The following is an 18,508-nucleotide window of genomic DNA, read 5'->3' as shown; positions in this document are numbered from 1 at the left end:
ATATACTCCGCTCACACCCTGTATATATGCCATATATACACCGCTCACACCCTGTATATATCCCATATATACACCGCTCACACCCTGGACACATGCCATATATATATACCGCTCACACCCTGTATATATGCCATATATACTCCGCTCACACCCTGGACACTTGCCATATATATATACCGCTCACACCCTGTATATATCCCATATATATACACCGCTCACACCCTGTATATATCCCATATATACTCCGCTCACACCCTGTATATATCCCAAATATACTCCGCTCAAACCCTGTATATATCCCATATATACACCGCTCACACCCTGTATATATCCCATATATACTCCGCTCACACCCTGTATATATCCCATATATACTCCGCTCAAACCCTGTATATATCCCATATATACACCGCTCACACCCTGTATATATCCCATATATACTCCGCTCACACCCTGTATATATCCCATATATACTCCGCTCACACCCTGTATATATCCCATATATACTCCGCTCACACCCTGTATATATCCCATATATACTCCGCTCACACCCTGTATATATCCCATATATACACCGCTTACACCCTGTATATATCCCATATATACACCGCTCACACCCTGTATATATCCCATATATACACCGCTCACACACTGGATATATGCCATATATACACCGCTCACACCCTGTATATATGCCATATATACACCGCTCACACCCTGTATATATCCCATATATACACCGCTCACACACTGGACACATGCCATATATACTCCGCTCACACCCTGTATATATCCCATATATACACCGCTCACACCCTGTATATATGCCATATATACACCGCTCACACCCTGTATATATGCCATATATACTCCGCTCACACCCTGGACACATGCCATATATATATACCGCTCACACCCTGTATATATGCCATATATACTCCGCTCACACCCTGTATATATGCCATATATATATAACGCTCACACCCTGTATATATGCCATATATATATAACGCTCACACCCTGTATATATCCCATATATACACCGTTCATACCCTGTATATATCCCATATATACACCGCTCACACCCTGTATATATGCCATATATACACCGCTCACACCCTGTATATATCCCATATATACACCGCTCACACCCTGTATATATCCCATATATACACCGCTCACACCCTGTATATATCCCATATATACACCGCTCACACCCTGTATATATCCCATATATACACCGCTCACACCCTGTATATATCCCATATATACACCGCTCACACCCTGTATATATCCCATATATACACCGCTCACACCCTGTATATATCCCATATATACACCGCTCACACCCTGGACACATGCCATATATATATACCGCTCACACCCTGTATATATCCCATATATACACCGCTCACACCCTGTATATATCCCATATATACTCCGCTCACACCCTGGACACATGCCATATATACTCTGCTCACACCCTGGACACATGCCATATATATACACCGCTCACACCCTGTATATATCCCATATATACACCGCTCACACCCTGGACACATGCCATATATATACACCGCTCACACCCTGTATATATCCCATATATATACACCGCTCACACACTGTATATATGCCATATATACACCGCTCACACCCTGTATATATCCCATATATACTCCGCTCACACCCTGTATATATCCCATATATACACCGCTCACACACTGTATATATGCCATATATACACCGCTCACACCCTGTATATATCCCATATATACACCGCTCACACCCTGTATATATCCCATATATATACACCGCTCACACACTGGATATATCCCATATATACACCGCTCACACCCTGTATATATGCCATATATACACCGCTCACACCCTGTATATATCCCATATATACACCGCTCACACCTTGTATATATCCCATATATACACCGCTCACACCCTGTATATATCCCATATATACACCGCTCACACCCTGTATATATCCCATATATACACCGCTCACACCCTGTATATATCCCATATATACACCGCTCACACCCTGTATATATCCCATATATATACACCGCTCACACACTGGACACATGCCATATATACACCGCTCACACCCTGTATATATACCATATATACTCCGCTCACACCCTGTATATATCCCATATATACACCGCTCACACCCTGTATATATGCCATATATACACCGCTCACACCCTGTATATATGCCATATATACACCGCTCACACCCTGTATATATCCCATATATACACCGCTCACACCCTGTATATATCCCATATATACACCGCTCACACCCTGTATATATCCCATATATACACCGCTCCCACCCTGTATATATCCCATATATACACCGCTCACACACTGGATATATCCCATATATACACCGCTCACACACTGGATATATGCCATATATACACCGCTCACACCCTGTATATATCCCATATATACACCGCTCACACCCTGTATATATGCCATATATACACCGCTCACACCCTGTATATATCCCATATATACACCGCTCCCACCCTGTATATATCCCATATATACACCGCTCACACACTGGATATATCCCATATATACACCGCTCACACCCTGTATATATCCCATATATACACCGCTCACACCCTGTATATATCCCATATATACACCGCTCACACACTGGATATATCCCATATATACACCGCTCACACACTGGATATATGCCATATATACACCGCTCACACCCTGTATATATCCCATATATACACCGCTCACACCCTGTATATATGCCATATATACACCGCTCACACCCTGTATATATCCCATATATATACACCGCTCACACACTGGACACATGCCATATATACACCGCTCACACCCTGTATATATACCATATATACTCCGCTCACACCCTGTATATATCCCATATATACACCGCTCACACCCTGTATATATGCCATATATACACCGCTCACACCCTGTATATATGCCATATATACACCGCTCACACCCTGTATATATCCCATATATACACCGCTCACACCCTGTATATATCCCATATATACACCGCTCACACCCTGTATATATCCCATATATACACCGCTCCCACCCTGTATATATCCCATATATACACCGCTCACACACTGGATATATCCCATATATACACCGCTCACACACTGGATATATGCCATATATACACCGCTCACACCCTGTATATATCCCATATATACACCGCTCACACCCTGTATATATGCCATATATACACCGCTCACACCCTGTATATATCCCATATATACACCGCTCCCACCCTGTATATATCCCATATATACACCGCTCACACACTGGATATATGCCATATATACACCGCTCACACCCTATATATATCCCATATATACACCGCTCACACCCTGTATATATCCCATATATACACCGCTCACACCCTGTATATATCCCATATATACACCGCTCCCACCCTGTATATATCCCATATATACACCGCTCACACACTGGATATATGCCATATATACACCGCTCACACCCTGTATATATCCCATATATACACCGCTCCCACCCTGTATATATCCCATATATACACCGCTCACACACTGGATATATCCCATATATACACCGCTCACACACTGGATATATGCCATATATACACCGCTCACACCCTGTATATATCCCATATATACACCGCTCACACCCTGTATATATGCCATATATACACCGCTCACACCCTGTATATATCCCATATATATACACCGCTCACACACTGGACACATGCCATATATACACCGCTCACACCCTGTATATATCCCATATATACACCGCTCACACCCTGTATATATCCCATATATACACCGCTCACACCCTGTATATATGCCATATATACACCGCTCACACCCTGTATATATCCCATATATACACCGCTCACACACTGTATATATCCCATATATACACCGCTCACACCCTGGACACATGCCATATATACACCGCTCACACCTTGTATATATCCCATATATACACCGCTCACACACTGTATATATCCCATATATACACCGCTCACACCCTGTATATATCCCATATATACACCGCTCACACCCTGTATATATCCCATATATACACCGCTCACACCCTGTATATATCCCATATATACACCGCTCACACCCTGTATATATCCCATATATACACCGCTCACACCCTGTATATATCCCATATATACACCGCTCACACCCTGGATATATCCCATATATATACACCGCTCACACACTGGATATATCCCATATATACACCGCTCACACCCTGTATATATCCCATATATACACCGCTCACACCCTGTATATATCCCATATATACACCGCTCACACACTGGATATATCCCATATATACACCGCTCACACACTGGATATATGCCATATATACACCGCTCACACCCTGTATATATCCCATATATACATCGCTCACACACTGGATATATGCCATATATATACACCGCTCACACCCTGGATATATCCCATATATACACCGCTCACACCCTGTATATATCCCATATATACACCGCTCACACCCTGTATATATCCCATATATACACCGCTCACACACTGGATATATCCCATATATACACCGCTCACACCCTGTATATATGCCATATATACACCGCTCACACCCTGTATATATCCCATATATACACCGCTCACTCACTGGATATATCCCATATATACACCGCTCACACCCTGTATATATCCCATGTATACACCGCTCACACCCTGTATATATACCATATATACACCGCTCACACCCTGTATATATCCCATATATACACCGCTCACTCACTGGATATATCCCATATATACACCGCTCACACACTGGACACATGCCATATATACACCGCTCACACCCTGTATATATGCCATATATACACCGCTCACACCCTGTATATATCCCATATATACACCGCTCACACCCTGTATATATCCCATATATAAACCGCTCACACCCTGTATATATCCCATATATACACCGCTCACACCCTGGATATATGCCATATATACACCGCTCACACACTGGACACATGCCATATATACACCGCTCACACACTGGATATATGCCATATATACACCGCTCACACACTGGATATATGCCATATATACACCGCTCACACACTGTATATATCCCATATATACACCGCTCACACACTGGATATATCCCATATATACACCGCTCACACCCTGTATATATCCCATATATACACAGCTCACACACTGTATATATCCCATATATACACCGCTCACACCCTGTATATATCCCATATATACACCGCTCACACCCTGTATATATCCCATATATACACCGCTCACACCCTGTATATATCCCATATATACACCGCTCCCACCCTGTATATATCCCATATATACACCGCTCACACACTGGATATATGCCATATATACACCGCTCACACCCTGTATATATCCCATATATACACCGCTCCCACCCTGTATATATCCCATATATACACCGCTCACACACTGGATATATCCCATATATACACCGCTCACACACTGGATATATGCCATATATACACCGCTCACACCCTGTATATATCCCATATATACACCGCTCACACCCTGTATATATGCCATATATACACCGCTCACACCCTGTATATATCCCATATATATACACCGCTCACACACTGGACACATGCCATATATACACCGCTCACACCCTGTATATATCCCATATATACACCGCTCACACCCTGTATATATCCCATATATACACCGCTCACACCCTGTATATATGCCATATATACACCGCTCACACCCTGTATATATCCCATATATACACCGCTCACACACTGTATATATCCCATATATACACCGCTCACACCCTGGACACATGCCATATATACACCGCTCACACCTTGTATATATCCCATATATACACCGCTCACACACTGTATATATCCCATATATACACCGCTCACACCCTGTATATATCCCATATATACACCGCTCACACCCTGTATATATCCCATATATACACCGCTCACACCCTGTATATATCCCATATATACACCGCTCACACCCTGTATATATCCCATATATACACCGCTCACACCCTGTATATATCCCATATATACACCGCTCACACCCTGGATATATCCCATATATATACACCGCTCACACACTGGATATATCCCATATATACACCGCTCACACCCTGTATATATCCCATATATACACCGCTCACACCCTGTATATATCCCATATATACACCGCTCACACACTGGATATATCCCATATATACACCGCTCACACACTGGATATATGCCATATATACACCGCTCACACCCTGTATATATCCCATATATACATCGCTCACACACTGGATATATGCCATATATATACACCGCTCACACCCTGGATATATCCCATATATACACCGCTCACACCCTGTATATATCCCATATATACACCGCTCACACCCTGTATATATCCCATATATACACCGCTCACACACTGGATATATCCCATATATACACCGCTCACACCCTGTATATATGCCATATATACACCGCTCACACCCTGTATATATCCCATATATACACCGCTCACTCACTGGATATATCCCATATATACACCGCTCACACCCTGTATATATCCCATGTATACACCGCTCACACCCTGTATATATACCATATATACACCGCTCACACCCTGTATATATCCCATATATACACCGCTCACTCACTGGATATATCCCATATATACACCGCTCACACACTGGACATATGCCATATATACACCGCTCACACCCTGTATATATGCCATATATACACCGCTCACACCCTGTATATATCCCATATATACACCGCTCACACCCTGTATATATCCCATATATAAACCGCTCACACCCTGTATATATCCCATATATACACCGCTCACACCCTGGATATATGCCATATATACACCGCTCACACACTGGACACATGCCATATATATACACCGCTCACACACTGGATATATGCCATATATACACCGCTCACACACTGTATATATCCCATATATACACCGCTCACACACTGGATATATCCCATATATACACCGCTCACACCCTGTATATATCCCATATATACACAGCTCACACACTGTATATATCCCATATATACACCGCTCACACCCTGTATATATCCCATATATACACCGCTCACACCCTGTATATATCCCATATATACACCGCTCACACCCTGTATATATCCCATATATACACCGCTCACACCCTGTATATATCCCATATATACACCGCTCACACCCTGTATATATCCCATATATACACCGCTCACACCCTGTATATATCCCATATATACACAGCTCACACACTGTATATATCCCATATATACACCGCTCACACCCTGTATATATCCCATATATACACCGCTCACACCCTGTATATATCCCATATATACACCGCTCACACCCTGTATATATCCCATATATACACCGCTCACACACTGGATATATCCCATATATACACCGCTCACACCCTGTATATATCCCATATATACACCGCTCACACCCTGTATATATGCCATATATACACCGCTCACACCCTGTATATATCCCATATATACACCGCTCACTCACTGGATATATGCCATATATACACCGCTCACACCCTGTATATATGCCATATATACACCGCTCACACACTGGATATATGCCATATATACACCGCTCACACCCTGTATATATCCCATATATATACACCGCTCACACCCTGTATATATCCCATATATACACCTCTCACACCCTGTATATATCCCATATATACACCGCTCACACCCTGTATATATCCCATATATATACACCGCTCACACCCTGGATATATCCCATATATACACCGCTCACACCCTGTATATATCCCATATATACACCGCTCACACCCTGTATTTATCCCATATATACACCGCTCACACCCTGTATATATCCCATATATACACCGCTCACACCCTGTATATATCCCATATATACACCGCTCACACACTGGATATATCCCATATATACACCGCTCACACCCTGTATATATCCCATATATACACCGCTCACACACTGGATATATCCCATATATACACCGCTCACACCCTGTATATATCCCATATATACACCGCTCACACCCTGTATATATCCCATATATACACCGCTCACACACTGGATATATCCCATATATACACCGCTCACACACTGGATATATGCCATATATACACCGCTCACACCCTGTATATATGCCATATATACACCGCTCACACACTGGATATATCCCATATATACACCGCTCACACCCTGTATATATCCCATATATACACCGCTCACACCCTGTATTTATCCCATATATACACCGCTCACACCCTGTATATATCCCATATATACACCGCTCACACCCTGTATATATCCCATATATACACCGCTCACACACTGGATATATCCCATATATACACCGCTCACACCCTGTATATATCCCATATATACACCGCTCACACACTGGATATATGCCATATATACACCGCTCACACCCTGTATATATGCCATATATACACCGCTCACACACTGGATATATGCCATATATACACCGCTCACACACTGGATATATCCCATATATACACCGCTCACACCCTGTATATATCCCATATATACACCGCTCACACCCTGTATTTATCCCATATATACACCGCTCACACCCTGGACACATGCCATATATACACCGCTCACACCCTGTATATATCCCATATATACACCGCTCACACCCTGTATATATCCCATATATACACCGCTCACACCCTGTATATATCCCATATATACACCGCTCACACACTGGATATATCCCATATATACACCGCTCACACCCTGTATATATCCCATATATACACCGCTCACACACTGGACACATGCCATATATACACCGCTCACACCCTGTATATATCCCATATATACACCGCTCACACACTGGATATATCCCATATATACACCGCTCACACCCTGTATATATCCCATATATACACCGCTCACACACTGGATATATCCCATATATACACCGCTCACACCCTGTATATATCCCATATATACACCGCTCACACACTGGATATATCCCATATATACACCGCTCACACACTGGATATATGCCATATATACACCGCTCACACACTGTATATATGCCATATATACACCGCTCACACCCTGTATATATCCCATATATACACCGCTCACACACTGGACACATGCCATATATACACCGCTCACACCCTGTATATATGCCATATATACACCGCTCACACCCTGTATATATCCCATATATATACACCGCTCACACCTTGTATATATCCCATATATACACCGCTCACACCCTGTATATATGCCATATATACACCGTTCATACCCTGTATATATGCCATATATACACCGCTCACACCCTGTATATATCCCATATATACACCGCTCACACCCTGTATATATCCCATATATACACCGCTCACACCCTGTATATATGCCATATATACACCGCTCACACCCTGTATATATGCCATATATACACCGCTCACACCCTGTATATATCCCATATATACACCGCTCACACCCTGTATATATCCCATATATACACCGCTCACACCCTGTATATATCCCATATATACACCGCTCCCACCCTGTATATATCCCATATATACACCGCTCACACACTGGATATATCCCATATATACACCGCTCACACACTGGATATATGCCATATATACACCGCTCACACCCTGTATATATCCCATATATACACCGCTCACACCCTGTATATATGCCATATATACACCGCTCACACCCTGTATATATGCCATATATACACCGCTCACACCCTGTATATATCCCATATATACTCCGCTCACACCCTGTATATATCCCATATATACACCGCTCACACCCTGTATATATCCCATATATACACCGCTCCCACCCTGTATATATCCCATATATACACCGCTCACACACTGGATATATCCCATATATACACCGCTCACACACTGGATATATGCCATATATACACCGCTCACACCCTGTATATATCCCATATATACACCGCTCACACCCTGTATATATCCCATATATACACCGCTCACACCCTGTATATATCCCATATATACACCGCTCCCACCCTGTATATATCCCATATATACACCGCTCACACCCTGTATATATCCCATATATACACCGCTCACACCCTGTATATATCCCATATATACTCCGCTCACACCCTGGACACATGCCATATATACACCGCTCACACCCTGGATATATCCCATATATACACCGCTCACACACTGGATATATCCCATATATACACCGCTCACACACTGGATATATGCCATATATACACCGCTCACACCCTGTATATATCCCATATATACACCGCTCACACCCTGTATATATCCCATATATACACCGCTCACACACTGGATATATCCCATATATACACCGCTCACACCCTGTATATATGCCATATATACACCGCTCACACCCTGTATATATCCCATATATATACACCGCTCACACACTGGACACATGCCATATATACACCGCTCACACCCTGTATATATCCCATATATACACCGCTCACACACTGGATATATCCCATATATACACCGCTCATACCCTGTATATATCCCATATATACACCGCTCACACCCTGTATATATCCCATATATACACCGCTCACACACTGGACACATGCCATATATACACCGCTCACACCCTGTATATATCCCATATATACACCGCTCACACCCTGTATATATGCCATATATACACCGCTCACACCCTGTATATATCCCATATATACACCGCTCACACACTGTATATATCCCATATATACACCGCTCACACCCTGGACACATGCCATATATACACCGCTCACACCTTGTATATATCCCATATATACACCGCTCACACCCTGTATATATCCCATATATACACTGCTCACACCCTGTATATATCCCATATATACACCGCTCACACCCTGTATATATCCCATATATACACCGCTCACACCCTGTATATATCCCATATATACACCGCTCACACCCTGTATATATCCCATATATACACCGCTCACACACTGGATATATCCCATATATACACCGCTCACACCCTGTATATATGCCATATATATACACCGCTCACACACTGGATATATGCCATATATACACCGCTCACACCCTGTATATATCCCATATATACACCGCTCACACCCTGTATATATCCCATATATACACCGCTCACACCCTGTATATATCCCATATATACACCGCTCACACCCTGTATATATCCCATATATACTCCGCTCACACCCTGTATATATCCCATATATACACCGCTCACACCCTGGATATATCCCATATATATACACCGCTCACACACTGGATATATCCCATTTATACACCGCTCACACCCTGTATATATCCCATATATACACCGCTCACACCCTGTATATATCCCATATATACACCGCTCACACACTGGATATATCCCATATATACACAGCTCACACACTGGATATATCCCATATATACACCGCTCACACCCTGTATATATCCCATATATACACCGCTCACACCCTGTATATATGCCATATATATACACCGCTCACACCCTGGATATATCCCATATATATACACCGCTCACACCCTGTATATATGCCATATATACACCGCTCACACACTGGATATATGCCATATATACACCGCTCACACACTGGATATATGCCATATATACACCGCTCACACCCTGGATATATCCCATATATATACACCGCTCACACACTGTATATATGCCATATATACACCGCTCACACCTTGTATACGTCATATAAACACCACTCAAAAAGTAATCCAACTTAGTAAAACTGTTTTATATCAGGATGGGATATGAAGTTGGGATATGAGGGCTGAACATAGGGTCGAGGTATGAGGATGGCATATGAGGATGGGATATAAGGTCAGGATGTGAGGGCTGGGATATGAGGTCGGGATATGGGGACAGGATATGAGGTCGAGATATGGGGTTGGGATTTGAGGTCGAGATATGGGGTTGGGATTTGAGGTCGGTATATGAAGGCAGAATAGAAGGTCAGGATATGAGGTTGGGATATGAGGACGACATATGAGGCAGGGATGCAAGGTCAGGATATGAGGTCTTGGTATGGTGTCGGGATATGAATTCGGGATATGAGGTTAAGATAAGAGGTCAGGATATGAGGACGGGATATGAGGTCGGGGATATGAGATTAGAATATAAGGAAGAGATATGAGGTCCGCTTATGAGGTCAGGATTTAAAGTTAGGATATAAGGTTGAGATATGAGGTCGGGATATAAAGTTAGGATATAAGGTTGAGATATGAGGTCAGGATATAAAGTTAGGATATGAGGTTGGAATATAAGATTTATATATGAATTCGGGATATGAGGGCTGGATATGAGGTTGATATATGAAGTCAGGATATGAGGTTGGCATATGGGGCCTTGATATGGGGTCAGGGTATGAGGACGGGCTATTTGGTCAGGGTATGACGGGATGTGAGGACGGGATGTGAGGACGGGATATTGGGTCAGGGTATGACGGGATATGAGGTTGGGATATGAGGGCTTGATATGGGATCGGGGTATTGGGTCAGGGTATGATGGGATATGAGGACAGGATATAAGGACTGAATATGAGGATGGAATATATGAGGACAAGATATGAGGACAAGATATGAGGACAAGATATGAGGACAGGATATAAGGACTGAATATGAGGATGGAATATATGAGGCCGGGATATGAGGACAAGATATGAGGACAAGATATGAGGACAAGAGCGTCATTGTTGCTTTTCCTCTCTTCTCACAAGGTTTAGGTAGCAACGCTAAGTGATAAACACAAAAGGTTCACAAACTTTTCTTTTTTTTGGCTCTTGTACATTATCCATTATTCTTGTTCTTTGATTTATGCCGTCAATATGAAAAGGATTAAGATAAATGAGATAAAAAACATAAAAAGAAACATAAAAAGCCTCTAAAATAGACGCCCCCCCCTTCTTGGCAGTAGTCGCCTGCGATAAGCACGCAGAGCAGAGAGTGTGATGAGCAGATGGAGCTCGGGGGGTCGTGTTGACGCTCCGTGTTTTCTCATTACCAAAGACTGACACCTCTTTAGCGCTGCTGCCCGGCGGCCGCTTCTCTCCGCTCGCTGGGCACGGGGAAATGATGAAGTGTTAAATCGTGGCGCAGACACGTCTCCCTTGTTTAAAATAATTTTCGCCATTGTGCCGGCCTGTTATTACAGCGTCTTAAGCAGGGGGGGGGGGGGGGGGGCTGGAGGAAACGCGTCTACGGATGAGCACCCGAGGATTAACTCCGGCGCTTCAGGACGGGCAAATGTGACACGGAGGATAACGATTTTCTTGGCAGACGTCTCGGGCTGCAGAGCTCTTGTGAGCGTTCGGCGCCATCCTGCCCGAGTGCTGATTTGCATCAGACTAAATAACACAGATGGGGAGATTGTGCCTGGAGGCGGCTCGCAACAATGCCGTCGACTGTACGTTTTTTTTTTTTTCTAAGAGGTCATCAGTATCACAGTCCTTTAAAGGCATGTCTATTCAGCTGTTGCAAAACTACAACTCCCAGCATGCCCGGACAGCCGTTGGCTGTCCGGGCATGCTGGCAGTTGTAGTTTTGCAACAGCTGGAGGTCCGCAGTTTGGAGACTACTTTACAAACGGTCCCAATTTCAAGATTTCTTACAGTCTTGACATGTCTCCATGGTTACAGACTACAAACATACCCGGCGTAGTCAGACAGCGCAGTCACATGTTACTCCACTCCCCCCTGTCCCCTACAAAGAGGAGTCACATGACTGCAGGAGAAGGCGACACAGAATAATTTTTTTTTACCTACTTTCTAGTACACTTGATAATGAAGGGTGATGACATCATGGATGATGAATTATTATGGGTAATGAGATATTATGGGTGATGAGTTATTGATTATTTGTTATTATTGGCGATGACACATAATGGATGATGAGTTATTATGGGAGATGAGTTATTATGATGGATTATTAGTTAAGATTGGTAAGGAGTTTTATGGATGATTCATTATGGGTGATGAGTTATTGATTATTAGTTATTATGGGAGATGAGTTATTATGGACTATCAGTTATGATGGGTAATTAGTTATTATGGAGTATTAGTTATGATGGGTAATTAGTTATTATGGAGTATTAGTTATGATGGGTAATTAGTTATTATGGAGTATTAGTTATTATGGGAGATGAGTTATTATGGACTATCAGTTATGATGGGTAATTAGTTATTATGGAGTATTAGTTATGATGGGTAATTAGTTATTATGGAGTATTAGTTATGATGGGTAATTAGTTATTATGGATGATTTATTATGGGTAATGAATTATTGATTATTAGTTATTATGGGTAATGACTTATAAAGGATGATGAGTTATTATGGGTGATGAGTTATTATGGACTATTAGTTATGATGGGTAAGGAGTTTTATGGATGATTCATTGTGGACAATGAATTATTGATTATTAGTTATTATGGGTGACACATAATGGATGATTAATTATAGGTGATTAATTATTATTATTAGTTATTAGGGGTGATAACTTATAATGGATGATGAGTTATTATGGGTGATGAGTTATTATGGACTATTAGTTTTGATGGGTAATGAGTTATTATGGATGATTCATTATGGTTGATGAGTTATTATGGAAGATTATGAATGATGAATTATTGGTTATTAGTTATTGTGGGTGATATATTTTATGGATTATTAGTTATGATGGGTAATGAGCTATGGATGATTAATTATAGGTGATGAGTTATTTTGAGTGATGACTTATAATGTATGATGAGTTATCATAGGAAGTTATTTTTTTTATGATGGGTGATCCATTTAGTTATAATGAGTGATACATTTTATGGATTATTAGTTATGATGGGTAATTAGTTATTATGGATGATTTATTATGGGTAATGAATTATTGATTATTAGTTATTATGGGTAATGACTTATAATGGATGATGAGTTATTATGGGTGATGAGTTATTATGGACTATTAGTTTTGATGGGTAAGGAGTTTTATGGATGATTCATTATGGACAATGAATTATTGATAATTAGTTATTATGGGTGATGACACATAATGGATGATGATTTATTATGTATGATTAATTATAGGTGATTAATTATTATTAGTTATTATGGGTGATAACTTATAATGGATGATGAGATAAATGGGTGATGAGTTATTATGGACTATTAGTTATGATGGGTAATGAGTTATTATGGATGATTATGAGTGATGAATTATTGGTTATTAGTTATTATGGGTGATGACACAATGGATGAAGAGTTATTATGGGAGATTAGTTATTATGGGTGATACATTTTATGCATTATTAGTTATGATGGGTAATGAGTTATGGATGATTAATTATGGGTGAGTTATGGATTATTAGTTATTTTGAGTGATGACTTATAATGTATGATGAGTTATTATGGGAGATGAGTTTTTTTTATTTTTTATGATGGGTGATGAGTTATTATGGATGATGAATATTGGGTGAAGAGTTATGGATTGTTAGTTATTACGGAAGATGATGGGTAATGCGTTATTATGGATGATAGGATTACTAGTTATTAAGGATGATTTATAAGTTATTATAAGTGATACGTTAGTATGGATGATGGGATTATGATGGATGATGAGTTATCACCTGTGATGAGTTGTAAGTCACTGAACCAATATCCATTTGCGTGTAGAAAATAAATGTCGGGGGATAAACATACAGAATGTCTGCCTGAGAGGAAGGAGCAGACGTGGAGCTGTTACAATGTACAATATGTGTTTGTCATACAGTTTGTTTTGTGTATTATTGTGCAGTAATTGTACGACTTGTCATTGTAGTAATTGCTAATTGTGAATTGTGAATTCATATAAAAAGTGTTCCCAGATAGATAGGTAAGATATGAAATAGTATATATATATATTTAGTTTATGTATATTTAGCCTAGCAGCGTGCACCTGTATGCTGGGTCCATGCAGTAGTTTGGTATCAGTATGTGCTGGTCAACATCCATTTTTGTAGATAGATAGATAGATATGAGATAGGTAGATAGATAGATAGATAGATATGAGATAGGTAGATAGATAGATAGATAGATAGATAGATAGATATGAGATAGATAGATAGATAGATATGAGATAGATAGATAGATATGAGATAGGTAGATAGATAGATAGATAGATAGATATGAGATAGATAGATATGTGATAGATAGATAGATATGAGATAGATAGATAGATAGATAGATAGATATGAGATATATAGATATGAGATAGATAGATAGATAGATAGATAGATAGATATGAGATAGATAGATAGATAGATATGAGATAGATGGAGATGAAATAGATGGAATGATTTGGGATAGATAGATAGGATAGGGAGCGGAGTCTAAGGTGACGCTGGTTTTCACCAGAGCCCGCGGCAAAGGGGGATGGACTTGCAGTGGCAGGCGGTACCCAGGTCGCTACCCCTGGCACGATCCGTCCACACAGGTTGCCCAGATGTAGCTTGGCACAGAAAATAGGCATAGTCAGATGAAGCACTGGTCAGAAGGCAGGCAGCACGGTAGCGTAGTCAGGTCACAGGCACAAGGTCAGGAGGCAGACGACAAAGTAGTAAGGTCAGGTCACACGCTGGAAGTCAGGAACACAATAAGGCACACACAAGAAGACTTTCTCTCAAAGACTAATATAGGGTCTGCTCAGCAAGGAACCAATTATGGTCGTACTGGCCCTTTAAATTTAGCAATGCCAGCGCGTGCCCTAAGGAAAGGGGATGTGCCAGGGCCAGGAGGAGGTGAGGAGATGCCCAGGGCTCGCATGCAGGCATGTCCCGCATAGCGAGTCCCGGAGCCACGACACAGACAGCAGGGGTGCGCTCACGGCTGGACAGAACGTCCGGAGCATTACCCGTGGCAACGCCCACACCGCGAGTCCCGGGGCCACAGTAGACAGGAGAGAGGGGACGCTCACGGCCATTCATTCTGGCTGGAGCGCTGCCCATAACAATAAATACATAGATATAAATGAGATAGATGGATAGATATGAGATAAATAGATAGATATGAGATAGATAGATAGATATGAGATAGATGATAGATATGAGATAGATAGATAGATGGATAGATATGAGAGATAGATAGATAGATAGATAGATATGAGATAGATATGAGATAGATAGATATGAGATATAGATAGATATGAGATAGATAGATAGATATGAGATAGATAGATAGATAGATAGATATGAGATAGATATGAGATAGATGATAGATATGAGATAGATGATAGATATGAGATAGATAGATAGATGGATAGATATGAGAGATAGATAGATAGATAGATATGAGATAGATAGATATGAGATAGATAGATATGAGATAGATAGATAGATAGATAGATAGATAGATAGATAGATAGATATGAGACAGATAGATAGATATGACATATAATGTTACAAACCATATATTATTTCCTCTCCTAGTTATATTAACATAGCAATTCATTAATCTCTACATGACCCCAGAACAAGGTCACATGACAATTTAGCACTGTTATTATCAAGTCGGAGCTGTGACAGTCTCCGTAATACAGGGTTAGCCCATTATAATGGGCTGACTTCCCCTTTAAGAATATGCCATGCAGCCCGGTGCCCTGTGTGTGCCGATGTTACAGAGTGTCAGTAGGGCGGAGCACACACAGGGCGCTCACATCTGAGGGTGTCACATTGTAAATGTTTGTTTTCGTTAATCCATTGTTTAGGTTTATAAGATTCCTTACGGTAACTACACCTGGAAGCTGACAGCTTGTATGTCCACCATAGGGCTGCCGACAGAAATCTGTCCCAAGAAATGGATGATCACCTCCTCAGGGTGCGACACACGGAGAGGATGGAAATTCGACTTCAGTTTCTATGCTGCAGATAAGGAACAGTCCTATGCAAGGTAATTCTACTGCCATAGTGTGCAACACCTCAACCTATAGAAGATAGCAATGTTATCCCTGCACAATCCACCAGCAGAATAGTGAGTACAGCTCTGGAGTATAATACAGGATATAACTCAGGATCAGTACAGGATAAGTAATGTAATGTATGTACACAGTGACCTCACCAGCAGAATAGTGAGTACAGCTCTGGAGTATAATACAGCATATAACTCAGGATCAGTACAGGATAAGTAATGTAATGTATGTACACAGTGACCTCACCAGCAGAATAGTGAGTACAGCTCTGGGGTATAATACAGGATATAACTCAGGATCAGTACAGGATAAGTAATGTAATGTATATACAAAGTGATCTCACCAGCAGAATAGTGAGTACAGCTCTGGAGTAT

The 18,508-nt window shown here is 41.2% G+C and overlaps 1 protein-coding gene across 2 annotated transcripts in view; it reads left to right on the top strand.

The window, feature by feature from the left end:
- The window catches only part of DISP3 (dispatched RND transporter family member 3), a 170,648-nt gene that overhangs the window by 120,679 nt on the left and 31,461 nt on the right, over positions 1-18,508 (top strand). For both annotated transcript variants that reach the window (XM_056544641.1, XM_056544642.1), the window contains exon 13: positions 17,934-18,115. In XM_056544641.1, coding sequence (XP_056400616.1) covers positions 17,934-18,115 — 182 coding nt within the window. The remainder of the gene's footprint in view (positions 1-17,933; positions 18,116-18,508) is intronic.

The sequence above is a fragment of the Hyla sarda genome, chromosome 10, assembly GCF_029499605.1.
Source record: "Hyla sarda isolate aHylSar1 chromosome 10, aHylSar1.hap1, whole genome shotgun sequence".
Taxonomy (NCBI): Eukaryota; Metazoa; Chordata; class Amphibia; order Anura; family Hylidae; genus Hyla; species Hyla sarda.
Note: the sequence above shows the minus strand (reverse complement) of the source record. Positions and strands in the feature narration are given on the sequence as shown.